Genomic DNA, 26,975 nt, shown 5'->3' on the forward strand with positions numbered 1-26,975 from the left:
TACATATTATATAAAACATAGGTATGGAAAAATTATAATAAAAGTATTAGGTAATACAATGTAAGATTTAAAATATAGTTTAAGAAGAATGTTGGAACTTGCTTGAGAAGTATCATTAGTTGGAGGATTGTAAGTCACCTTGCTTTATCCTCTGTTTTCGTTATATGTCCTTTTCATTAAGGAAGTTATGCCCGCTCTTGCAGATCTTTGAACCTGCTTATAAAAATGACATAAAGAAAAAGTTATTTGCTAAGTGATCTTACAAATGCCACACATTTTACTGATTTCATAGGTTTTTTTGTTGTTGGGTTTTTGATTTGTTTGTTTTGAGCCTGGATCTCACTCTGTCTCTCAGTCTGTAGTGCAGTGGCACGATCTCGGGTCACTGCAACCTTTGTCTGCTTCCTGGGCTCAAGCTATCCTGCCACCTCAGCCTCCTGAGTAGCTGGTACTACAGGTGCATGCCACCACTCCCAACTAACTTGTATTTTTTGTAGAGATGGGGTTTTGTTATGTTGCCCAAAGTGGTCTCGAACCCCTGAGCCCAAGCAATCTGCCTGCCTTTCCCTCCCAAAGTGCTGGAGTACAGGCCACTGCACCCAGCCTACCATTTTTTCTTAAAATTAATTAGAGTTCTTTTCCTAAAAAGTTAAATTCTAGTTTCTAGGAAGAGTGAAGAATAGTATTGATTTAAAAATTTTTAATAGCCCTCTTGCTGTTTTATGTTCTTACTAGAAAGTAATAGTCCATATAATTTTGGTTTTTAGAAGTTCAAGCAGGCCGGGTGCGGTGGCTCAAGCCTGTAATCCCAGCACTTTGGGAGGCCGAGACGGGCGGATCACGAGGTCAGGAGATCGAGACCATCCTGGCTAACATGGTGAAACCCCGTCTCTACTAAAAATACAAAAAACTAGCCGGGCGAGGTGGCGGGCGCCTGTAGTCCCAGCTACTCGGGAGGCTGAGGCAGGAGAATGGCGGGAACCCAGGAGGCGGAGCTTGCAGTGAGCCGAGATTGCGCCACTGCACTCCAGTCTGGGCGACAGAGCAAGACTCCGCCTCAAAAAAAAAAAAAAAAAAGTTCAAGCATTCATTTGCTTAACTTAAAAACCCTGGACTTTTCTGTCAGCCATTTTCTATTTTGTTTTATAAAGTATTATACACATTTACCCCTAGATCTTTCTTTATAGTAATTGTTCTGTAATGAAATATTGGCATATGAACTGTAAACTTTTAATTTAAGGATCTAATAATTTAAGTGTATTTCATGTAGTCATTCACTAATTTACCATAATTTATTATACTGTACAAATATTTATTGTACTGTATGTTTGTGTGTGCATTACAGTCTTAGGTATATTTAGACTAAATTTAAGGCACTTAAAGATACCCCTGTGTAGAGACAGTAGCTTATTTGGATGTAGGCTTGGGTGTTTCTCTTTGTTTTTAGCTTCATAATGATCACTGGCCCCAGACTTCACTGTAAATGAGAAGCAGATACCTGGAACAGCTTAAATCCAGTACCACTATTAGGAAAAAGTAAACCAATGCCCTACTGACAACAGATTAATAGTGTTAACTGTGTCCTTAGTTTGAACATGCAAAACCTTTTTCTAAAGATTTTTATTTCTAGTAGACTTTGTGCTTTAAAAAGATGGTTATTTTCCACTTTAAAATCTCCATTGTGAAAATCAAACATGATTTTACCCATTTAAAATTTGATGACATAAGAGCCCTTTTTTCTTTAATATGTTGTGGCCAGCTTATCCAGATCTAGACATGCAAATGCTTGCCGGTAAAGTGATTGGTGATATTCCATATCTTAGATATTATAATAAGATTGTGTGTACATTTTAGCCTAATTTCTATCTGTCAACATTGGAATGGCCCTAGCTACCTAGACAAAAGCTTTTTGTGCTTTTCAGAGATAATTGTCACAGTTTATCATCACAATATAAGGCTTATACTACCATTGTGAGATTATTGGGAAAAGAATTAATATGAACATAATTTTTTATTTCAGAAATTCCATTACAGAAACCTTCTTCTTGGTGAACATGATGTCCCTTTAACATGTATTGAGCAAATTGTCACAGGTACGTAGTATTCCGTACATACTCTAAAAGTGGATTCCACTCTGGAAGTATTATTTGAAAAGTTACACCTCTCAAAATACTTGGATTGGCGTTTTATTTCTGTAAGTTTACTTTTGCCATGTTTTTGAGTCCCAGGAACACAAAGAGGGAGATGTCAATAAATTATTTTAAAAGGAAGATGAGAAATATATAACTTTTATTAGTTTCTAAGTTTTTTGTCTTCTTTTTAATTAAAATTAATCATTAAATGTATCTAAATGGTGGTTTTATGCAAATAATCATTTAAAATATCTTCCAAAGCAAACTTAAAACCAACCTCCAAGTTCTACGAATTACAGACAAGTATGAAACATTCTTCTAGACAGGCAGAGCTCAAATGATGGGTGACCCTCCAATTATTTTCACTGAGAATTTGTACAAAAGGGTTAGTAACAAGAAATAACTGTTACGCATTTTATTTTCTCTATTTTTTTTTCTTTTTTAGTAAATGACCACAAGAGGAAGCAGAAAGTCCTAGGCCCCAACCAGAAACTGAAATTTAATCCAACAGAGTTAATTATTTATTGTAAAGATTTCAGAATTGTCAGATTTCGCTTTGATGAATCAGGTCCCGAAAGTGCTAAAAAGGTAATACTGTTAAGTTTTATCAAGTTCTGGGTTCTGTACTGTATTTACTGATTTCAATTCTGTATGGCAGTTTTCATTTCTCAATTGCTCAGATGTTTTTTAGGGGAAGTTATCAGACATTTTCTTAAGTAAAGTCAAAGCCAAGAATATTAATAGAACTATTTTCCTGGATTGGTTTATGGCTGTTTTAAAGTGTTCTATATAGTTTTTTATCAGCTTCTAAAATATTAAAGACTCTTACGTGGAAATTAGCTTTTTTTTTTTTTTTTCATAACGATCCTTACTTGTCAGTTTCTTTTCTTGGTTAAAAAGGTTGAAAAGTTGGCAATATACTGTGATTAAGGTTTGGTTAGGCTTTTAATGCAGTACTGCAGACCTTTACCAACAAACTGTAAGCTAGACTTACGTTACATAAGATTTAGGTAAATATATAGTTACGGGAAAGGCCTAGTAATTATTAGTGGTTTAGAGAAATACTATGAATTGAGTGACACTCAACAGGGGCAACTCAAAGCGAGTAACTTTTTAACTGCCTTATTTTTCCCCAGCCTTCCAGATAATGTCTTATTACCCTACTTGTAAAGAGTCAAGGGCATGTTTTCCATGCTTTGCTTTACCAGAGGAGTGAAGTTGGTAGACCTAATATGCCCCCGTGTAGTCACAGACTTTCCAGTAGGAAGCCTGCGCGTGTGTATGGAAGTAGAGCAACAGTATCTTAGTAGAATAGGAAGTAGCTTTCTCTCAGAATGGAGGCAGCCTTTGTACCACCAAGCAATGAGTGCCTTTGTTTTCCATGGTCAGTCAGCTGACTGCAATAAATTTTCTGTTGATACCAAAATGAGGCTGGCAAAAATATTGTAAGGCAGCTGTCTTCATATACTTTGGTGAAGAGGTGGTAGATTTGTTTTTAGATTGAGAACCAACAGTTTATTCACAGGAAGGCAAGCAGGAGATGAATATATGAAAATATATCTGAAAATATGTGACTGTCTAGCAGAGTAGAGTAGTTGTAGGCTCCTCTATGGGTAAAAGTTTTCAGATAGTCTGTATAACCATGTCTCAGCATGCTGCGTTTCTGAAAATTCAACTAGATGACTCTTAAAGCCTCTTCAACCTGTTCGATTGTGCTGTTTGTGATTTTGGCATTTTACTAATTTAAAGTGCCTATGCTTATGTAGAAGGACTTTAGAATTCATGATGTACATAAAATATTTCAGACAGGTTACTTCCTCAAGCTTATTTATATTTGTAATTTAATTGATCAAAGCATCAAAGACCTGCTTATGAAAACCTTAAGATGTGTAGCATCTCAAGATTAGGGACATCACAGAACTTCCTAGATTGAGTTAGGACAGTATATTCCTAAGGAAGAAATTGATGCAATTGATCCGATCTCTTTTGGAAAGTTAAATTCTCCCTCTTTTACTGTATTTTTCAGTTGACACTATTTTAATGAGTGAAAATAATAATTTTTGGCCTAGTTCTTGAACCATCTGTAGTACTTGTTGGTCATTTTTGATGTTGAGGCAGCGTGCTAAATTTTGCACGTAGAAAGAAGGAGAAGATGCAGTTTCTTGCCCTAGAGAACTTAAATCTAGTGAAAAAGTTAAAGCATGAACAAATGAAAAGTAATGGTACAAAGTGGCAGCATAAAAGATGTATCTATGCAAATAGTTGATTTCCAGATGACCAGAGCATAGGTAACTGATGTGGAAATTCAGAATATCCCCTATGTGTTGTGCTGCTGGTTCATGAAGAGAGCTGTACTAAACCATCTGCACAAAACAAGCCAGTCCCTCATATGCCCTCTCTTAAGACCAAGTTTCAGACAAAAATCTTTTCCCCAGTATCCTAAAATATAAAAAGCATGTGAGTCTTTGTCTTTTGTATAGCCACGGGGGTTGCAGGTCAGGGGAGGGTGCAGGAAAAAAAAAAACAGATGCAATGAGAATATAGTTTTTTTCTGATTTACACGTTTCAAACACAGGGTCAAGTTGTATGTGGCTACCAAAGCTTGATGGCTTTGCGAGTTAAAAACAAAAAGTATGGCATATTCTTTTATTTCAAGTGAGAAGTTCTCATCTAAAATTCGGTAGTGGTTAGGAAATTATGGCTCATTTTTACCTCCTGAAAGCTTTGAATACTGTTTTCTTTGGAAAATGTTTTGCTGTTTTATCAGTTGCTTTAAAATGACCAAATGCATGTTTGGAGTTCTCTGGTGGGTAAACCATTGATTCATTTGGAAATACCTAAGACATTTATGTTTTTGTTTTGAAAAATGAAATTCGAAAATACTAAATTGGTTCACATTTTGTTACATGTTCTGAACCCTTCTGGTTGTCTTGTTGGTGGTGTTTCAATTGTATTATGACAAAATTAGTTTGCTTTTGGGCACTTGTAGTCATTAATATTCATCCTCATTATCCTCTAGCTGTCACAGGAAAATAGTGATATTTGGGAAAGGTCTGTATAAAGAAAAGAAGGAATTTGATGATACAGAATTGGACATCTAACCTCATAGCAACTTAGAGCCACCATTTTCTTTTGCAGAACCTTTGCTCAAAACTGAAGGGCAAAATAATAAAGATTGTTTTTCATGATTTATCTATGTATCTATCTGTGTAGATAAAGATAAATATATAGATACATATGCATAACAAGTGAAATATATGCCTTTTGTTTCCACTTTATTCTCTGATTAGCGGGTTGTGAACCACTTCTTCAGGAATACTTTATAGAGGTGAATTTCATTCATCTGATTAAATAACAAGTTGGCCTTTTTATGAACTGTTATTTTTGACTTGAATCTGGTACTGCTTTTTGGTGGCTTTCAGGCCACAGAAATAAAGGAAACCACTTGTGTTTGCAAATGAGATAGAACTTAATGAGGTTTGAGTGTTTCCTGGATTTGAGCTTCTTCAGTGCTGTACCACAGGTAATCTTAGAAAAGAAACCATCCACTGTGGGCACTTCCGGCTTCTGTCCAGAGAAGGTTATCAGCTTTGGTCCAAAAATTGATTTAAAAGTAGTTTACTTCTTTTTCTCCAGTAAAATATTTGCCATAATTTAATGTCTTTAATACCAGCATTTTCTTCATTTCCTATGGTAGCCAGGACAAATGAACTATTTCAGATCTTTCAAAAACTCTTAGGATGGAAGACAGGAATTTGGACTTAGGTTTTTAAAATAGCGTGTATGTAAAAGTGCAAAGAATGGGGCCCTGGCCTGCTTTCTTGTCTTAGAATGTTCCACAGTAACAACATGAGGACAATCCAGGTACACAAGTTTGTATGCCTTAGTCTGTGTGCCCAAAGAGACCCCTTAGGTCGTATGAACATAAGTTATACATTGAAATTAACTACCGAAAAACAGTATATTTAGTTCGAGTTCTGCTACCCCCCCAAAAAACCAGTAATTCAACTGACTTTCAGTTTGACAATGTTTTTTATAGACTTCTTTCAATGTAGATGCTTTTGGATATACTCATTGGTTTCCTAACCTCATTTGATATTGTGCTATTTTTAAGGGGGCTTCAAAAAAATATACTGTGTTGGGTTTTGCCTTGAAAATAGGCTTTGTTTCTTTTTTGCCTCATGACCGCAAAAAAACATGTCCATGATCAATGATATGTGAGTTTCTTTTCTGTAAACAGAGCATGTGACTACTTTCTAATTGTTTTGGGAATGTGATAGACATTATGATTATTGGCTTGGAGCATTTTCCTTAATATATTGGTAACTACTTTTGTCAACAAGTATTAGTGTAGCCGCTGTTGGACCCAGTGCACCTTTAGAAAGCTACTGAAGTTATGCTACAAAATGCAAACATCTTCAGATCTTTACTCAAGTCTGCACAGGGAGGTCTTTCTTGGTCTCCTTCTCTACTTTTTAACCTGCCTCCCTCTTCTCACTGTAACACTTCATATTCACCTTCCCTGCTCTATTATTTTTCTCTTTTAGCACTCATAGTTATCTTTCTGTATTTTTTCTCCTTGATCTTGTTTAGTGTCTGTCTTCCCACTAGAATGTAAGCTTCATGAGGACAGGGATTAGTGTCTGTTTCGCTCACTGCATCTCCAGGGCTTACAACATTGTAGGTGCTCAGTAAATACTTGTTAAATGAATGTGAAATGTGGCATCTATCTAAGGAATTGACCTTAATGGTAGAAGTATAACAGAACCACCTATATCCTACTTCTCATCCACATAACTCTTATGTGAATACCTTGGAAATAAAGCAACATAAGCACAATTAACTAAGGAGACACTTTATATTGAAACTGTTGTTGTGGGTTTCTGGAATTAATACTCTGAAATTGGCTCCCTCTAGGAAGGCTTGTGAAGAGAGTAGTGTTGAACAGACACGGTAGTTTCCAAGAAAGCATAGTTGGCTAAGAGGAGTAGGATTTTCCAAACAAAGAGTGTGACAGAGGAGATGGCTGGGGCTAAGTCAGACAGAATGTGTTCAAACCTGTTTTTCTCTGACCTGAGATTGCTGAGGGAATATCGGGAAGGTACAGTGGTCTGGTGAGGAGAGCCAGTTTTGTGAAGAATCGAGAATGAGGAGATTTAATTTGTTATGCAGATGTCTGGGAACCACAGCAGATTATCAAGAGAGCAAAATTGTTAGTCAAAATTACATCATTAGAAGGTAATTCTTAAGTTTTGTAGATTTCTGGAATGTAAGGAAGCTCTCGGAGGTGCCATGAGGTGAGTATGGCCTAAGGATGTGGCTATGGCAGTGTAGCAAAATGGACAACTATGAAAAATGTCTAGAGAAAAGTGCAACAAAGCTTATCAATGGTGCCTACACTAGTAGGAAGGATGAGAACTTTTTCAAGGTACAGACTTCAGTAGTTTTGCCGCTAGAAATGCTTTAAGGAAAACTGTTGAAAAGATTAGGAATGGGAATATAGATAACCAGCTCCTAAATTTTGCAAGTGGGACCATCATAATAGAAAGCTCTCCTATAGGTATTGAGGAATCAAGATACCACGTAAGTTTTAATAAGCAGGTTTTTTTTTCTTCTTGACCAAAACTAATGACAAATTCTATCCCCTTGTTTGTATATTTTAACTTAGTTAGGGAACATTTATTCTCTAGAAGACTTTTAAAATGTAGTTGAAACAAGTTGACACATGCTTACTGGTTAATGAAATGTGCATCAGCCCACTACAAATACCACTAATTTGATATGAACTAACAATTAACTTTTCTTACTTGCTTACTGGCAAAAGTATATCATTCTGGCTTAACACTTTATCTTCTTAATAATATTTAATCTTTTAAAGTAAGTTTTTCTGCTTTGTTCTCCTTGCATATGTCTTAAATTTCTTCCTTCATCTTTGCTCACTGAAGAGCATTTTTTCCCATGTTCTGGTGACTACCAGGGTTTGTAAGCCTAGAGCACCATCCTTCATTCTATCTAGCAGCAGTTGAGAATAATAACAGCCATATTTCCATATATGGAGATCCTCCGAAGGCCTAGCCTGCATTATGCTTGTTAATTCTTACCACAGCCTAGGTATTACTTTCGTTTTACAAGTGAGCAAACTGAGGCTAGATGAGAGGAATTGACTTCACACATGTTATGTAGCAAGTACTTGATAGAGCTGGGATTCAAGCCCCCCTGATCTGTTTGATTCTAAAGCCCGCACGTTTTCCACCACAGGGCACACAGTCCCAAACCATTTTACTCAAAACAATTTGTGTGTGTGTGTGTGTGTGGTTTTTTTGATGTACCTCTTTGAGCCACCCATGGGTTTTTGGAATTTCTTGCTAATTTTAATTTTTTGTAATTATGCTTCTCTATTTAGATTTTTAAATCCATGAGGTGTAAACTTTAAAGTTTCATGCCTTATATTAATTCTTTATAGTCCACCAAAAATGAAACTTTTTTCTTCCTTTATTGGAGTGGACATGTAGTCACTGACTTTTTGGAGAATGCTTCTTTAGTTTCAAGTTTTCTTTATTGGACTAAAATTACTTTCCAATTAAAATTTAACTCAGCAGATACTTTCTGAATACTTGCCATGTGCTAACTAAAGATAAACAATGTCTTGAGGGCATGACAGTGAATGAGATACCTGACCTTAAGGAGCTCTTTTATATTCTAGGTCAACAGAAAAACATGTAAATAGTGTCTATAATCACTGCCCCACAATGATCCTCCCAGTGTCCAAGGCCTTATTGTACATTTCATTTAACTAAGTGTGTTAAAATCAAATTCTAAATGTAGAATTTTTCCTAGGTATGCCTTGCAATAGCTCATTATTCCCAGCCAACAGACCTCCAGCTACTCTTTGCATTTGAATATGTTGGGAAAAAATACCACAATTCAGGTAAATATGAAAATATTAAATATTGTAACTAATTTTACATGTGTAAATTTTACTCTTATGTTTACCGGAAGCCTCCAAGTACATGAGCTTTAATGATTGTAGAATTACTAGCTTCATACCTTAGAGAAGTAAGCACTACATGCTAAAAGAGCCAATAGTTTGTCAGATTATTTCTTGACAAGTTACCAGGAAGAACCTGTAATGCTATGAATATGGGCTTATAAGTTATGTCATATATTTAACCTCCAGTCATTGGCTTGTATTTTAGGATGAAGAATATATAACCTACTCTTTTTAATTGATAGCTTGAGTTAAAGTAATCTTATCTTTTCAGAAAACTGGCAGAAAACTAAAAGATACATTAAAAGCATAATCTTTTCTGGCAAGGTGTGATTTCATGCAAAAGCTAAAGTGATTAAAAACTTTGTGGACTTCATTAAGATTCTCAAAATACTGAGTTTCTATTTCTGAATAATACTGATGAAAGGAAGATGAGCATTTTTCCAAGGACAGGACAGCTTTTGTGAAAGTAAATAGTTTTGTCTGTATATCTGACAGTCATGACATGACCAAGGAAGATTCCAGATGATCATGCAATTCCGTACATTGTGTTTCTGTACAAATGTAATTTTAATAAACTACTTTAAAAAATCTCTTAAAAGGATAGAGAAAAACAAAGAACCATGTCTCCTGTTAGCCCCCTTGTCAGTTAGTGACTGCACGTCAGTTAACTGAGCGAAGCCTGTGTTCTTTTATTTAAGCAAGAAAAATAAGTCAGCTGTGTATTTATAATGAAAAATCCATTCACCCAGCATGGTCTGGGCCATACAAATTATTAATTGTACTGAAATTTTATATTTTGTTACCATAAAACATATGGTAGTAATTTAAATAAAGGGTATAATAAAAGTATATTCCAGCAACACTATATTGTAAATACATTAAAATGTATCAGTGTATGGTATCTGAAGATATATGTGTATAAGTAAATTTTCCTTAGTTTAAAAGATACCTACCTTTCTGTTAAGCACTGAGAGGACCAAAAAAAAAAAAAAAAAAAAAAAAAAACTTAGTACTATAGAGATAATATATGAAAATAATGCTTTGCAGAACAGCTTTTATCATATAGTGCTATATTTATAGAAATTGTATAGCAGAAGTATTTGTAACTTAATTTTTCTTGTCAAGATGTACATAATTGTAACTTAGGCTTAAGCAATACAGTTATTTTTTGAAGTTTATTAAGATTAAGTAATTTCACTTACTGTCTAAAAATAAAGTATTACAGATCCTGCACTATTAGTCAGGTAAACACTCCTTGGGATCACCATCAAGCTACAGAACAGTGATCAAGGTTATCTTCAATAAGATCCTCACCCAGAGTTGCAAGAGTTGTAGGAGTGAGTCTTTGATTCCTGCTTAACTGTTTATGATACAGACCAGTTCTTCATGCTGCTATTTTTCTGATAGAAATGATTCATTCCAGTTTACAGATCCATAACCTCTACAGTAATGTAGCGACTTGGGCTCAGCAAAGACAGTAAACTTCGTTTTACAGTTGGTAACCTGATGCCTGCTTCAGTTACTTTCCACATTTTTCTTCATTCATACCTTGTGGGCATCTCTGTTTACAGTACTTTAGTTTATCCACCCATAGGTCTTCTACTACTAGAATTTTAAAATTTACATCATTTAGTTCCTCTGTTTCTTCTTATATAGCTTATTGATAAAATTTGATGATTAAGACTTAAAATATTCAGGGATGCTTTTTTTATATTACATCTTTCAGACTCCTCCTTTGACAAGTACTTCATAAACATAACACTGGCCATAGTTTTGTTAAGATTCCTCATAGGGTAACATCCTTTAATATCCTTCCATGCTGTTACAGAAGCATAAATACTGCATCTTTAAGATCAAAAGGAGCCTGAAATTTCCACACACTGCAGTCAGAATTCATTAATTTGTGAGTGAAAGATGCCCACTCATCCACTCTTGAACTTCTGGATGACACCTTGATTCATTGGCTGGATTAAAGAAGTCCTTTTTGCAGGCAGGTAGGTGACAAAGCTGTTTCCACAAATAAGATCCAAAGTTGGAGGAGCTCCCCTGCAATTATCTAAGAAAATGATATTTTAGCTGGCCTTAGTCACTCAGGTTTTCATTCATATTCAGCGTCATATGAGTAAAAGCCATCTCCGAAAGGTCCTGCAGTCATCCCACCACTTCTGTGAATATCCTGGAGTAAAGTAAGTTGTATGGCATCCAGGCTTTGGAACATCGCTGTGCACAAACACCCCAGGAGACACTACTAGCACAAACAAGAACAATGATTCTGTTTTTTCTCTTTTAACTTTAAAGAAACCGTGAGGACTCTGTTTTCATCAGTCAGATTATCATTGGACAAATAATGTCAAAAAAGTACAGATTCATCTTTCATGTTATAGAATTGATTAGATGTCAGATTCTGCTTCTGGACCAAAAATATTGAAAGTTTCATGAAGTTACCTGCAGCCTAGTGTCAGCAGCTCTGCTTCATGACAGACATCCTGCTTACAGATGCTGTGACGTAATCTGAAGTTGTAATGAAATTTCACATCAGAAATTGTACATTTTCAGTGAAATTTATCCTTTTTATTAACATAGATCTTGGTATTAGGTTTTCCTTAAAATGCTTATTTGAAAAACAGAAGGTATACAATCCGTTTGAAACAGTATAGGAATTTTTAAAGTTTGTTGCTTGTCAGTTCTTATGAGATTCTCAGAATAGATATAAATGATTGTTGAATATTGGTGGTTCCAGCCAGCTGTATACATCAGGATTACTGGAGGAACCTTTAGAAATACAGCCATGTCGGCTCTAGCACAGGTCAGAATCTCCCAGTTAAGAACTGCCTTGTTGACTCATGCTTTTGAACTTATTAATACTCACAGTCCTCTTTTTACCTTATTCCCTTGTGACTTCTAATTTCTGCAGTATCATCAGAGTGATAAGCTTTCTTTTCATATATTGATGACTTGTGTTTTCTGTTGCTTGAAGCCATTCTAAATATCAATTGGCCAATTCAGTGGAAATTCTCTAAAATAACCCCAACAGTAGAGGATTAGACTTTTGTGCTGTCACAGAAGATAGCCAAGGTCAGGAGCATGTAATATCTATTTCACTCTCAGTCTGCTGTGGAAGCATGTCGTAAAACCTCAGTCAGGTGGCGGCCAACGGAGCCAGGTCTCCTTGAGATGACCCACCTTTCATTGTGTTGGTCCAGCTCCTCACAGTGATCCACTCATAGAGCAGGCCACTGGTATCAGGTCTTTTGAACTTCGGAAAGCGTTCAAGTTTCTGGGACTGTAAAACCAGATTGAGTGTACACTACACATTCTGTAATGAGCTCTAACTGAAGATGGCATAGAACATATAAAAAGACCTAGTCCCAGTTGTTTAGAGAAGTACAGGATTTGAACAAGAGAAATGGAGAAAATAACAAACGATAGAGGACCTCACTTTATGCTTCGAAAACATAAATAGATGTTCTCACTTTATGTTTAGAAAAATTCGTGTAAGTAAGATCTTGAAGCAAAATTTGGCCAGAGAAACAATCTCGTAAACAATAGCACATTCTTAGCCTAGCTTATTGAAGTCTACAGCCCAAAACACTAAAAAGTATTCAGTGCTGCTAGACTCAATCACCAAACTGTTTTACATAACTCTTAAAATTTTGAGTGTGTTTTTTATAATTCTTTTTTGGTAGTGGTGTTTTTATTGTGTGGCTAGGACCGCTGGTTCAGTGTTGAGTAGCAGTAGTATTAGCAGGCATCATTTCAGTTCCCGCTTTTAATGAAGATGCTGTTAGCTATGTCTTTTTGATAAACATCCTCTATCCAGTTAAGGAAATTCCCTTTTATTCCAAATTTGCTAATGTTGTTGGTTTTTTTTTTTCGTCATAAACAGGTATCTATCATACGTTTTTCTGCACTTACTAAGCTGGTCATTAATATAGCCTTTTTCATCTTTAATGTAGTCATATGATGAATTACTTAGATTTTCTGATATTGAATAGCTTTCTTTGTTTTGGTGCACTGAAACATTGTATAGATTGGGCTTTGGCCACAAATTCCATATGCAGGTTTTGTGTTCTGGAGAGATCACAACTCCTAAGTCTTCCTTCTCACAGACACACTTTTTAGTTGTTGTGTTACTCCAGAGAAGGCCCTGAGATGGAGTGGGGACTCTAGGATATGGGCTTAGAATTAGCATTTTACTGTCTATCTATTTATTTATTTATTTTTGAGACAGAGTCTCACTCTGTCACCTGGGCTGGAGTGCAGTGGTGCGATATCGGCTCACTGCAAGCTACGCCTCCTGGGTTCACGTCATTCTCCCGCTTCAGCCTCCCGAGTAGCTGGGACTATAGGTGCGCGCCGCCACACCCGGCTAATTTTTTTTTTAGTATTTTTAATAGAGACGGGGTTTCACCTTGTTAGCCAGGATGGTCTTTATTTCCTGACCTCGTGATCCGCCCTCCTCGGCCTTCCAAAGTGCTAGGATTACAGGTGTGAGCCACCACACCTGGCAGCATTTTACTTTTTAACGAGCTTTGTTAAAATCAGAATCACTGGATAATTCTGATACCACTTAGAGGAGTCCCAATTCCTAACATGGTACATAAGCCCCTCCGTCATCTAGAACAGCACCATCCAGTGATGGAAGTAGAGCAGCCACCAGCCACATGTGGCTGTTAAGTACTTGCAGTGTGGCTAGTGCAATTGATGGACTGAATTTTTTATTTTATTTAATTTTCATTTCAGTTTAAATTTAAATGGGCGTGTGTGGCTAGAAGTTACTTTTTTGGGAAACACAGATCTAGAGTCTAGGCCCTATTTAATTTCCCACCTCTCTTCCACCACCTCTTGAATCCCTATGCTCTAGCTCTATTTAGTTACTTGATATTATACAGTTACACCATCTTTTTTAGGTTCTTCTCTGTCTAGCATGCCTACCTCCTTCTCACCAGCTACCTGGCAACTTTTGACTTATTCCTTAGAACTCTCTTTAGATGTGGTCAAGTCATGAAGCTTTTCCTGCCCCAGCCTCTCTCTCCAGTGCAAGTTAGGGGCCTTCTCTTCTGCATCCTCATTGCACTCAGACCTCTGGTACTCTGTGATTATCACACTTCTTAATACTTTCAAGATAGAGGTAAAATCTTACTCATCTTTTTGCTGTCAGGCATTAGCACATGGGGAGGTCTCAGAAAATACCTGTCTCGTACCAGGAGTTAATGAATAATCGGTAGGAACTGGGCATGACGTGCTCATGGGACATTGGAGGGTATTGCATGGCTGCAGAGGAGAATGGGAAATGAAGGCCAGGTAAGTTCTGTGAGGGATCTCTGAGGCCAAGAGAAGCCATTTAGGTTTGCTTGGTTTGGTTGGAAAATGAGCTTATTGAAAGTTTTAAGGCAAGGGACTAGCATCATGAACACATCTTTTTAGGGAAGTGTGTCTTGTGGTAAGCTGCTGGCTGGTTTAAATGCAGCAGAGTATCCCATTAGGGATGCCAGCTGGGAGACTTGCCACAATTGCAGCCTGCAGCAGGAAGACCCTGGGCCAGAATGGGTCGTGCCATCTGTCACCAGATATTGCCAAGGTAGATCTGGCTGACTGGTGGGACAGCTTGTTTTTCAGTAATCACTTTGCAGGCAGTCTTGAGGCTGTGGGCATGCTCCCAGAAGATAGCATTACTTCTCTCTCAGAGCAGGCTCCTTGCTAAGGAAATGCAAGTCTAGGTCTGCCCTGCTGTAATCTTCATGTGGGAACAGCACTCTAGCAAAGCACAAAGAACCTTAGGAGCTTTTCAAAGGAAAATCGAGTAGATACGGGAAACCAAGAATTTTCTCATGAGCAGATAGAGCAGGTAGGTGAGAAGTTGGTATTAGAAAAATTAAAAGATTTGAAGGGCTTGAGAACAGAGATGATTGTTGGATGTTTCATTTTTCCAGGCAAAATATGTGGAGCAAATAATCAAATGACGTGAACTTACCCCACAATGAGGGGCAGGGAGATGAGGAAGGGTTAGGAATAGTTTCTGTTAGAATGGTAGGGATGGAAGACAATTGAAAATTAAAGGGAAAATAAATGGAGAGGAAATCTAGGCAATAGTCATTCTTCATTCTTGGGGAAGGTGGTCAGGAAAAGGAAGGAAGAAAAATGTATAGTAGCTAGAGTGGTCCAGCGTGATCAAAGTCTTTTCAATATCGTGTGACTGAAGGCAGAGAAGATAGAGCCAGTAGGAAAGAAAAATCAAAGCTGTTTTAAGGAGTTGGGAAAGAGCTGGATAAGGACAAGACTAAATGAGTTATTTTTAGGCCAGCGTGGTGGCTCATACCTGTAATCCCAGCACTTTGGGAGGCCAAGGCACATGGGCCACCTGAGGTCAGGAGTTCAAGAGCGGCCTGGCCAACATGGTGAAACCCTGTCTCTATTACAAATACAAGAATTAGCTAGGCATGGTGGCAGGCGCCTGTAACCCCAGCTACTAAGAGGCTGAGGCAGGAGAATAGCTTGAACCCTGGAGGCGGAGGTTGTAGTCAGCTGAGATCATGCCGGTGCACTCCAGCCTGGGTGACAGAACGAGACTCCGTCTCAGAAAAAAAAAAAGTTATTTTTAAGTGGAAAGGGCAAGACGGTTCTTGGAGAGACTTGGAAGGTGAAGCAGGTTAGAGACAGCACATCAGAGTATGCATGTGACAGGAGGCTCGGAGGAGAGGGAATGCTGGGGAAAATGTGACTGTTAAAATTCATAATGTTGCTTTTTCCTACAGCCAACAAAATTAATGGAATTCCCTCAGGAGATGGAGGAGGAGGAGGAGGTAATGGAGCTGGTGGTGGCAGCAGCCAGAAAACTCCACTCTTTGAAACTTACTCGGATTGGGACAGAGAAATCAAGAGGACAGGTGCTTCCGGGTGGAGAGTTTGTTCTATTAACGAGGGTTACATGATATCCACTTGGTAAGTACAATTTTAGCAATGTTATATATGGCTGGAAGTCACTTCCCTATGAAGAATAATCAAACTCTGTTGTCATTGATGACTTTCTAGTTGTGGTTAGTGGAATATTTGTTTTTAATAATGTTTTAATGAATATTTTATTTTAAAGATCAGGGTTTCTTAATATAAATTACAGTATCCCTTAAAAGAAGTTGATAGTAATTCCTTACTGTCATCAGTAATCTAGTCAGTGTTTATTGCATTATATCTTGTAACCGATGTTTTACAGTTGGTTAGTTCACATCAATCTAAAGTCTTCACATTGAATTTGCCTAATAGGTCTCTTAGGCCTTTTAATCTACAACAGTCTCCTCCCACCTCTTTTTTACCTACTATTCATTGACAAACCAGGTCATTTGTTCCCTAGAATTTTCCACATTGTAGATATTGCTGGTTTTATCCCCATGGTGTCCTCTAATGTGTTCCTCTGTCTCTAGGATTTCCTTTAAAATGTTAGCAACAGAGGCTTAATTGGATTCAGGTTCAGTACTTTTGGCAAGAATGTTTCATTAGGTGGTGCTGTGTCCTCCTGTGGGGTCACATCCCATCTCAGCCTGGCTGGCTGTGTCTCTCTCATTGTAATCTTGACTAACCAGTGGGCTTAGAGGGTGTCAACCTGATCCACCCAGTAAAAGTTCCCCTTTTATATCATGGTTTTAGCTCCCAAAAATAGTTTTGCATTGGGAGAGAGAATCATTGCCCAGATCATTATTTCACTAAGGATTGCGATTGTTCACCTTCTAATTCTATCATCTTTCTGCTTTTATCGAACTTTTCTCTCACCAGCTCTTTAGTGCCCTGTAACACAGTTGGTACAAGAAAAGCAATATAAATATCTACATTTTCTCCTTTACTTAACATTTTTCCGAATAGTGAGCTGGTTCCCTAGGGGATCTTCCAAAAGTGACTAGGAATTTGTTTTTTAAATTTGTTTAATGTCATTTAGTTATATGAATTTTTTGGAATACCTTATTTTAAAAGGTCATTGAAGTCTTCATTAGTTCACGCACATAAGCAGCTTTTTAGAAAAAAAGAAGAAAAGCACTACTGTGTTATTACTGGTTAATCCAATACCAGGAACTTCTAGTACAGTTCTAGGAAGGTGCTTTGCAGCATGTAGCTTGTGTCTTCTGCTTCCCCTGGAATTTAAGCTTCATGGCCAGCACACTGTGGTATATGTGCTGAGAAATATGTGATGGGCTGCCCAGCCATGTCGGGGAAAGAAGGAAGATGTCTTGAGGTGCAGTGAGCTTGCCCAGTAGTAATTACTGTCTCATCAGTAATTACTGTGACTATGAATCAGTAATTACTATGAATTACTATGACTAGAGTCTAACTATGCCTTTTAGGCATAGGGAAAGGTAGAAGAGGGACTTAAGAATCTTGAGAGCTAAAGCTTCTGGTAGATTTGTGGGGTTTTCTTTTGTTTGTCTGGCGTCCTTAACCTCATCAGTAACCTCCGTGTCATTAAAGTAGGAGGCCTTTCTCAGTTGTGAAAGGCCTTTGTTCTCCTGTCAAGAGAACAAAGGTTTGGATATATTTTTCAGTGAACACGTACATGTTTAATAGTCATTCTGGAAAATATTTCTAATACCTTCTTTGGAATTTTCTCATGCTGTAAATTTAGATTTTTAAGAATTGGTCATATCACACATGTTTTAGACTAAGATGTCTAGGATCGTCGCTGCCCCCCATGTGGCTACTAAGTGGGGTGAACATTAAATGCGGACAACTGTGCTTAATTGTTTATGGGGTCTGCAGGAGCACACTATTCCTGCTTTTCGCACAGGACTCTTACATACAATTTTTTTTTTCCCCCTCCAGCCTTCCAGAATACTTTGTAGTGCCAAGTTCTTTAGCAGACCAAGATCTAAAGATCTTTTCCCATTCTTTTGTTGGGAGAAGGATGCCAGTAAGTGATTTCTGTTGGATTTTATGAATGCTGACGTCCATTGTTTCTACACAGTGAAGTAAGGATTCTGCCTCTCCCCTAGCTCTGGTGCTGGAGCCACTCTAATGGCAGTGCTCTTGTGCGAATGGCCCTCATTAAAGACGCGCTGCTGCAGAGGAAGATTGACCAGAGGTAATTGAGAAATGGTCGTCGTCACTTTAGACAGTTTTACTTGTCATGTATAACTACAGTGAGTTCCCTACTAATTGAAAATAGCAAAATGCATAGTCTTACTAATTAGTTAGCACCATGTTTTATGTAAGAATTGCCATTTTGAAAATAATGTGATAATATTAACTGACATTGGGGTTACACTAAATATAATTTAATTATTTGGTTTGTAAGACACTTGTGGATCTTACATTGCTGACATTTTGCTTAACATTTTCTATAACATACTTTCAAAGTGCAGTGATATCCAGTTGAGACACTTCAGGATAAATCAAACTTTTCTTGTAGTTTGATGTGTCTTATTTAGATCTACACATTTGCAATAGCTAGAACAGTGGTTTTAATTAGCCACCACAGACGAGTCTGGCATTATCTGCTGTGGTCATCAGTGACGTCCGTGTTATTAAAGTAGGAGGCCTTTCTCAGTTGTGCTCATAGCAGCGAGCAATACTATTGGTCACTCTCTCCTTAAAGCCACCTGGGCCCTCGGCCTCTGCTCCTCTCTACTCTCCCAGAGCTCCTCTTCCCCACTGGTACTCCGTGCCTTCTGCAGACCCATCCTCTTCTCTCCATACATTACACGGATTCTAAGGCCTCTTCCTCATGTTCTGTATTCTTTTCCTAAAGAAGTTCCCCCAAGAATGTGGCTTTAGTGGCCAACACATTTATATCTTCAGTCTACCTTGACTTCTACGTGGAGGTCTCAAAGGCCCCTTAAACTCATTATGTCCAAAACCAAACTTAAGGATGTGGCCTCCATGCCCTCCCCCAGCCTGCTCTCAGAAACCAGGGGGTCATCCTGGATTCCTTCCTCTTTCTTTCCCTTCCCCATCCCCAGTCTCTCCTCAGATTTTCTCACTTCACTTTTCAGACACCTTACAAATCCGTGTGCTTCCACCCCAGCAATACCTCTGCCTGTGTGTTATAAGTGCCATCATTTCCTCCTTCCATGTCTCCTCTCCCCTGGGCTCCAGTCCCCTGGACTTTGCCTGGTGTTTTCAACCTCCTTACATAGTCCAGCACTCTTCCCTTCTGGACTGCCTTCTTTGCACTCATCTGGGAGCACACTCCACGCTTACCCACTTGGCACTCACTCCTTGTTTCTTATTTTTTTGAGACCGAGTCTCACTCTGTCACCCACGCTGGAGTGCAGTGGTGCGATCTCGGCTCCCGGGTTCAAGTGCTTATCATGCCTCAGCCTCCTGAGCAGCTGGGATTACAGGCACCACCACCGCGTCCATCTGATTTTTGTATTTTTAGTAGACAAAGGGTTTTACCATGTCGGCCAGGCTGGTCTCGACTCCTGACCTCAGGATGATCCACCCGTCTCAGCCTCCTGAAGTGCTGGGATTGCAGATGTGAGCCTCCACACCTGACTCACTCATTCTTTATATCTCAGTTGAAACATCATTTCCTCAAGATAAGCCTTCTCTCACCTCTGAAGTTTGATCAGACCTCAAAAGTCTATGTTCCTGAGGCTCCTGAGTTGTTAACATTTATTTCAATTTTTAATAATATATGTGTGTGTCACAGTTTGATCACCGCCTGTCATTTTTACTCCATGAGATGAGAGACTGTGTCTGCTTTCCACACCGTTCTCTATTTAGCACCCAGGAAGCACATTGATATTTATTCAGTACTTGTGGAGTAAATGAGGAGCAGATGAACAGATCTTATAAAACAGGCTGATGGAGCCTCAGAAATTGTGTATCACAGTCCATTATTAGGGTTTTTCCACTGTACTGTGACTGACAGAGCCATATTCACTGAAGCAAATAACTGTCAAGTGACCCTCAAATGACCCTTCAGTTTTCTGGGAAGGAAGGTGACTGTGTCACACAAGTCCGTATTCTCGGCCGGGCGCGGTGGCTCAAGCCTGTAATCCCAGCACTTTGGGAGGCCGAGACGGGCGGATCACGAGGTCAGGAGATCGAGACCATCCTTGGCTAACACGGTGAAACCCTGTCTCTACTAAAAATACAAAAACTAGCCGGGCGAGGTGGCGGGCGCCTGTAGTCCCAGCTACTCGGGAGGCTGAGGCAGGAGAATGGCATAAACCCGGGAGGCGGAGCTTGCAGTGAGCTGAGATCCTGGCCACTGCACTCCAGCCGGGGCGACAGAGGGAGACTCCGTCTCAACAACAACAACAACAACAAAAAAACCGTATTCTCTGTGGGTTTTGATTTACCTGAACTCTGTTTGGAATTAGCTGTCTGCTGTGTCGTACTCCAAGCCTTGTGTTTGTTAACATGAATGCTGATGAAGCGCACCGTTAGGAATTTTGCTGTTCAAGGGACAATCGTAGCATTGTTAGGTGAGAGTTAGTTATAAAACCTTAGAACCAGTGGCAGTTTCAGTGATGTATTAAGCTGAGAATTACTTTAATGCCTTTTGTGTTTTTAGCTGTCCCATTCTTCATAAGTAGAACAGATCCTCTTTGTTGTCCAACCTTGTCTCCTAAGCTTTTTCCCTCAGGTGTGTCGTCTGCCCCACTGGCCTTCTTGAGGTTTCTCAGCAGTCATGCTTGTTACCTGCCACAGGGCCCTTGTACTAGCTGCCCTCTGCCTAGAACACTTTCACCCCAGGTCTTTGCATTGCTTCTGTATTCATTTAGGTTTCAGCTTCAGTACCATCTTCACAGAGCAGCTGTTTTTGACCATGTGACCTAAAATAGCCTGTAATCCCATGATTACATCATCCATGGCATTCCTCACACCCATTTATTTTATCTTATCATCCACCCCACCCCACCAAGAATGTCAACTCCACACTTGCTTTGGCAACACAAGTAGTAAAATTGGAATGATACAGGGAAGATGAGCATAGCCCTTGCACAAAGATGACATGCAGATTCATGAAACATTCCATATTTTAATGAAATGGGAGCATATTCATGTTATTTAATTTTTAAAAATCAGTTTATCAAGCAAATGTACAGTGCCATTTTATTTTTCATGCATACGTTAAATTCCATACACATAAAGGTGCATGGAGGAAACCTAGAAAGATTACGCCAGAATTTCAGAATTCTGAATGATTTTGTGTTTCTTATCTTTTCTAGGTGTTTTTAAACATTTCACACTAATTTATATTACTTTTTCTATTCAGGAAAAAAAATAGCAGGTTTATTTATTTATTTATTTATTTTTTAAGTGGTGTGGAAGTTAACCCTTTGAACATAGATGGGAATCCCAGTCCTGGCTGTTTCCTTTGGAAACATCTAGAGACTCCATGGCACATGTTTATAGCAGCCCGTTCTCTCCTAAGAATAGAGGAAGGGTGGGAGGAATTTTGGTGAATGTCTCTACTTGCAGTTCATCCTGCAGCAAATCGTTAAGACTCTGGGAATAGGTGCTTTGCATTCTCTAGAGCTGGAGAATGTGAGTCTGGTTTGCCATCCTTCTGTCTACATCATGTGGAAAGATGTGGGAGTGTAGGGTCTCCTTAATCTAAATGCCATGCTGCCCTCCTTGGCAGTGCTTCTGTTTCCTGGGCAAGTTTTCCAATGAATGCGCTTTATTTTCTCCCATCAGAAATAAGGGAATGAGCCCGGGCGCGGTGGCTCGTGCCTGTAATCCCAGCAGTTTGGGAGGCCGAGGGGGAGTGAATCACAAGGTTAGGAGTTCGAGACCAGCCTGGCCAACATGGTAAAACCCCGTCTCCACTAAAAATACAAAAATTAGCCAGGTGTGGTGGTGGGCACCTGTAATCCCAGCTACTCGGGAGGGTGAGGCAGGAGAATCACTTGAACCCAGGAGGGGGAGGTTGCAGTGAGCTGAGATCCGCGCCACTGCACTCCAGCCCAGGCGACAGTGCGAGACTCGGTCTCAAAAAAAAAAGAAAGAAGGAAATGATCTAATTAGTTCTAATGATCTGATTAGCACCGCACGTGGGGGTGGCGGTGAGGTGTATGGCAGCATTCTGCAGTGGTCAAAACCAGATGGGTGTGAGAAGTTGGATGGTAAGAGGGAAACAAAGTTTACTTGTCTTCTTGATTTCGCTCTCAGTTTTATGAGAATACAGAAAAATCATGCAGAGGAACCTGATAGAATAGTCTCTAAAACTAAAAAATAAGTAATGGTTCTATCTTAAAGAAAAAAAAAAGTAAACTCCATGAAGACAGAGACTTTAGCTGTCTCATTCCTCTCTCTATCTCCTGGTCTATAGTAGGTGTTAAGTAAATATATGCTGAAGTGAATGAGTAATGACTAAAGGATTTTTGTCTTTATTAGGATTTGTAATGCAATAACTAAAAGTCACCCACAGAGAAGTGATGTTTACAAATCAGATTTGGATAAGACCTTGCCTAATATTCAAGAAGTACAGGCAGCGTTTGTAAAACTGAAGCAGCTATGTGTTAATGGTAATTTCATTCTTATTTCATATATATAATGAACACAGGATACAGAGTTGTATGAGATGTCAGGAAAAATGATGTTCCTTAAAAATATGGAAACATATATTTAAGGAGTCTATGGAATTATTTGTACAAATTATATATTGTATGAGAACTTCAGAACCTCCTAAGGAATTAAGTTTAAACTACTTTTTGTTTTAGAGGGGGAAAATGAGTGTATTAAATTTCCTTCAAATCATGAAAGGTATAGTAGAATACTTTTATAAGAGCATTTGCTGAGTAGAACACTGTAACAGACAAACTTATTAAGATTTTAATACATGCAATTATACTTTGAGATAGGTGACTTGACAACAACTGTGTTGTATCTGTAGCCTTGGAATTCTGATATATCTGTTTGAGCAAATGTATCAGGTGGCTTCGATGTGTCCTGGGGGATGAGTCATACGAAAGCATCTTTGGTGTAATGTGGGTCCTCCTCGAGAGAGCCTCTATGTCACCAGGGAGTCAGCAAAGGCAGCCTTGCAGCAGATCTTGAGCAATGAGGGAGCACTTCCCTGGGGGAGGGCCTTGCAGGGGCAGGGCAAGGGCAAGTTGTTGAAAAAACTAGTGTCCTGAATGATTATGTGCACTCTGGGCGGGGCAGTGAGGATGCCTGTCGTCATGCAGTGGCTAGCCCTCAGGCCACATGAGCCGTGCACAGAGGCACCACTGACAGCAGGGGAGGGGCAGGGAAGTGGGAGGGCAAGGCTTGCAGCAAGAAAGCCAAGGGCTAGGGCCTGGGCAGCTGACGTCACAGGTCAGGAGGGCCAGGATCAAGGCATAGGCTGAGCAGGGAAGGCTGGAATTCTTAGCTGTTGGGAGTCAGAGTTGGTTGGACTCCAAGATTTCCCTGAAAGAGTGAGAGAGATGATGATGGAGCCCCAGGGGAATGCTTTGTTTTGCTTTGTCACAGAATTGTAATGTCTTCTTAAATGCTTATTCCATGTTATTAAAGTGAAAATGCATGATATTTACTTAAAGCCAACTTTTAAATATTAGAAACTGATGTATCTCTTAACTCTGATAGGGATCATGTAAAATAAACTTTAAAAAAGTAAAAATGTATATGTATGTAATTTATTACAGAGCCTTTTGAAGAAACTGAAGAGAAATGGTTATCTTCACTGGAAAATACTCGATGGTTAGAATATGTAAGGTTTGTACCACTTCTTTACTTTCTTTTCCTTTAACTTTTTGAGATAATTACAGACTCACTGGAGGTACAAAAATAGCACAGAGAGCCATGTACTTACTCTTCATCCAACTTCACCCAATGGTAACATCTCGTGACAAGAGTACAGCATCCAAACCAGGAAGCTGACATTGGGACGCTGAATAGATCTTACTCACCAGTTCATACATGCTCTTGTGTGTGTGTGCATGCACTTAACACAGCTGTGTGATTTTATCACATGTGTACGTTCACTTCACCACCACCACCACAGGAAGATACCTGTTCCATGACAAGGCTTCCCCGTGCTAGCCCTCGTATAGGTGCACCCCCTTCTGTGTCTGTTAGCTGCCACTAATCTCTTGTCAATCTCTATAGTTTTGTCATAAGTCAACCCCTTCCTTTTTATAAAGGGTTTATGAATTTCCCTGGTATAAAAAGTACAAAATGAGACTTTCTATCTGGTGGCTTATGCCTGTAATCCCAGCACTTTGGGAGGCCGAGGCAGGTGAATCACCTGAGGTCAGGAGTTCGAGATCAGCTTGGCCAACATGGTGAAACCCTGTCTGTACTAAAAATACAAAAATTAGCCAGGCATGGTGGTGGGCACCTGTAGTCCCAGCTCAGGAGGCTGAGGCAGGAGAATCACTTGAACCTGGGAGGCAGAGGTTGCAGTGAGCTGAGATCCGGCCACTGCACTCTAGCCTGGGCCATAGAGCAAGACTCCATCTCAAAAAAAAAAAAAAAGTTACAAAGTGGGGCCACTTGTAGCAGCTCATGCCAGTAACTCCAAAGCTTTGGGGGAGGAGGATCACTTGAGGCCCGTAGTTCACAGCCAGCCTGAGCAACATAGTGAGACCCCATCTCCACATACAAAAAGTGAAAACTAGCCAGGCACGGTGGCGTGTGCCTGTTGTCCTGCGGAGCCTGAGGCAGGAGGATCACTTGAGGCCAGGAGTTCACAAGCAGCCTGAGGAACATAGTGAGATGCCCATCTTCACAAAAAAATGTTAAAATTAGGCAGGCATGGTGGCTTGTGCCTGTGGTCCTAGCTGCTCAGGAGGTGGAGGCAGAAGGATCACTTGAGGCCAGGAGTTCAGGGTTACAATGAGCTATGATATGCCACTGCACTCTAGTGTGGGAGACAAAATGAGACCCTGTCTCTTAGAAAGAAAAAAAAAACTACAAAATATCCTCCTTTGAGGAATCGTATAAGTACTAAAGAAACTTTTCGGTAATGTGAAAACTATGTGCATTCAATAGAAAACAGTCAGTCCTCTCTTGTGATGCTGAGCAGCGGCAGGGAGCCACAGCTGCCCGTCAGCCACGCATTCTCACTTCAGGGTGTTTTCAGCTTACAGTGGGTTTATCAGGACATAAGTCACGATAAACCCATTGAGTTACCATGGGTCATGAGTCATGGGGACATCATGAATCAAAGAGCATCTGTAAAGTGAGAAACTAGATTTGCTTGATTTCAAGTACTTTATATATTTGTAGTGGAGATTTGATTTTTAACACTATTTTTCCTTTTCTCTCTTCAGGGCATTCCTTAAGCATTCAGCAGAACTTGTATACATGCTAGAAAGCAAACATCTCTCTGTAGTCCTACAAGGTAACTAAAGTAACTCCTGAAAGCACCATGACCACCCTGCCAGCCAACCTTGGTTTACTGCTTATCCCCATTCAAGTAAATCACATGAGTTTTAGCTATTTCTTATTTACTACAGTACCATCAAAGACATTACAGATTTTGCACATCATTTGAGTAAAACAGTGGCACGGGCTGGGCGCGGTGGCTGAAGCCTGTAATCCCAGCACTTTGGGAGGTTGAGGTGGGTGGATCACTTGAGATCAGAAGTTCGAGATCAGCCTGGCCACCATGGTGAAACCTTGTCTCTACTAAAAATACAAAAATTAGCCAGGCGTGGTGGTGCATGCCTGTAGTCTCAGCTACTCGGGAGGCTGAGGCAGGAGTATCACTTGAACCTAGGAGGTGGAGGTTGTAGTGAGCAAAGATTGCACCACTGCACTCCAGCCTGGGCAATACGGCAAGACTCTATCTAAAAAAAAAACAGTGGCACAAGGACTGCAAATAGAAGAATAGAAAGGAGTCCAGTTTTTACCCTTTATTAAATTATCCTTCCTATTTTATGGGAAGGGTGGGTCCAATCCCCTAATGGATTAATACTTAGTGTTAATTTTGACAGGGCATTCTCTCTGTAATTTTGCTGTCTAATTCATACAAATTTGTTTTACTTTAAATACTTCTGGCTCATGCTAGATTGTGACTCTAAGGAAACAGTTTGAGATGAAGAAATAGACTGAACTGCTGAATAGCTAGTAATGTAGTATTTGGTAGGCATAAACGATGATGTAAAAATCAGTTAAGCAAAGGATAATTACATATTAAATAACTTTACAGCTAACAGAATGTCTAAGTCTGTAGATAAAGTTTAATAGACTAAAAACTACCTTCTTATAATATAGAAGCCCTTTGTATCCATGGGGTCCCCATCTGTGGTCAACCAAGCCAGAATTGAAAATATGGGGGGGGAAAATTTTTGGTCATAATGAGCATGAACAGACTTTTTTTCCTTGTCATTATTATCTAAACAGTATAGTATAACAACTGTTCACATAGCATTTACATTGTATTAGGTGTTATAAGTAATCTAGAGTTGATTTAAAGCGTACCGGAGGATGTGCATAGGTTATATGCAAATTTTACGTCATTTTCTATCCAGGACTTAAGCATTTGTGGATCTTGGTATCCAAGGGACATCCTGGAATGAGTTCCTCATGGATATTGAGGGAAGACTGTATATTCATGTTGCATAGTATATGAGTACAAAATGTTGCTTAAGCTTGCAGAAGCACTTTTTTTTTTTTTGAGACAGAGTTTCGCTCCTGTCGCCTAGGCTGGAGTGCGATGGCACGATCTTGACTCACTGCAACCTCCACCTCCTGGGTTCAAGCAATTCTCCTGCTTCAGCCTCCCGAGTAGCTGGGATTACAAGCATGCACCACCACGCCTGTCTAATTTTTGTATTTTTAGTAGAGATGGGGTTTCACATTGTTGACCAGGCTGGTCTCGAACTCCTGACCTCAGATGATCTGCCCACCTCAGCCTCCCAAAGTGCTGGGGTTATAGGTGTGAGCCACCGTGCCCAGCCAAG

At 39.4% G+C, this 26,975-nt stretch overlaps 1 protein-coding gene and 1 non-coding gene across 2 annotated transcripts in view; both read left to right on the plus strand.

The window, feature by feature from the left end:
* Nucleotides 1–26,975, plus strand: part of MTMR10 (myotubularin related protein 10) — a 53,661-nt gene that overhangs the window by 14,643 nt on the left and 12,043 nt on the right. The window contains exons 4-12 of the mRNA XM_010362894.2: nucleotides 2,021–2,093; nucleotides 2,578–2,720; nucleotides 8,970–9,060; nucleotides 15,879–16,065; nucleotides 17,929–18,016; nucleotides 18,099–18,187; nucleotides 22,459–22,589; nucleotides 23,712–23,781; nucleotides 25,341–25,411. Coding sequence (XP_010361196.1) covers nucleotides 2,021–2,093; nucleotides 2,578–2,720; nucleotides 8,970–9,060; nucleotides 15,879–16,065; nucleotides 17,929–18,016; nucleotides 18,099–18,187; nucleotides 22,459–22,589; nucleotides 23,712–23,781; nucleotides 25,341–25,411 — 943 coding nt within the window. The remainder of the gene's footprint in view (nucleotides 1–2,020; nucleotides 2,094–2,577; nucleotides 2,721–8,969; nucleotides 9,061–15,878; nucleotides 16,066–17,928; nucleotides 18,017–18,098; nucleotides 18,188–22,458; nucleotides 22,590–23,711; nucleotides 23,782–25,340; nucleotides 25,412–26,975) is intronic.
* Nucleotides 20,998–21,100, plus strand: LOC115897790. Its single transcript, XR_004057585.1, has one exon. It is a non-coding gene; the product is annotated as a U6 spliceosomal RNA (small nuclear RNA).

Source organism: Rhinopithecus roxellana, chromosome 5 (genome assembly GCF_007565055.1).
Source record: "Rhinopithecus roxellana isolate Shanxi Qingling chromosome 5, ASM756505v1, whole genome shotgun sequence".
NCBI lineage: Eukaryota > Metazoa > Chordata > Mammalia > Primates > Cercopithecidae > Rhinopithecus > Rhinopithecus roxellana.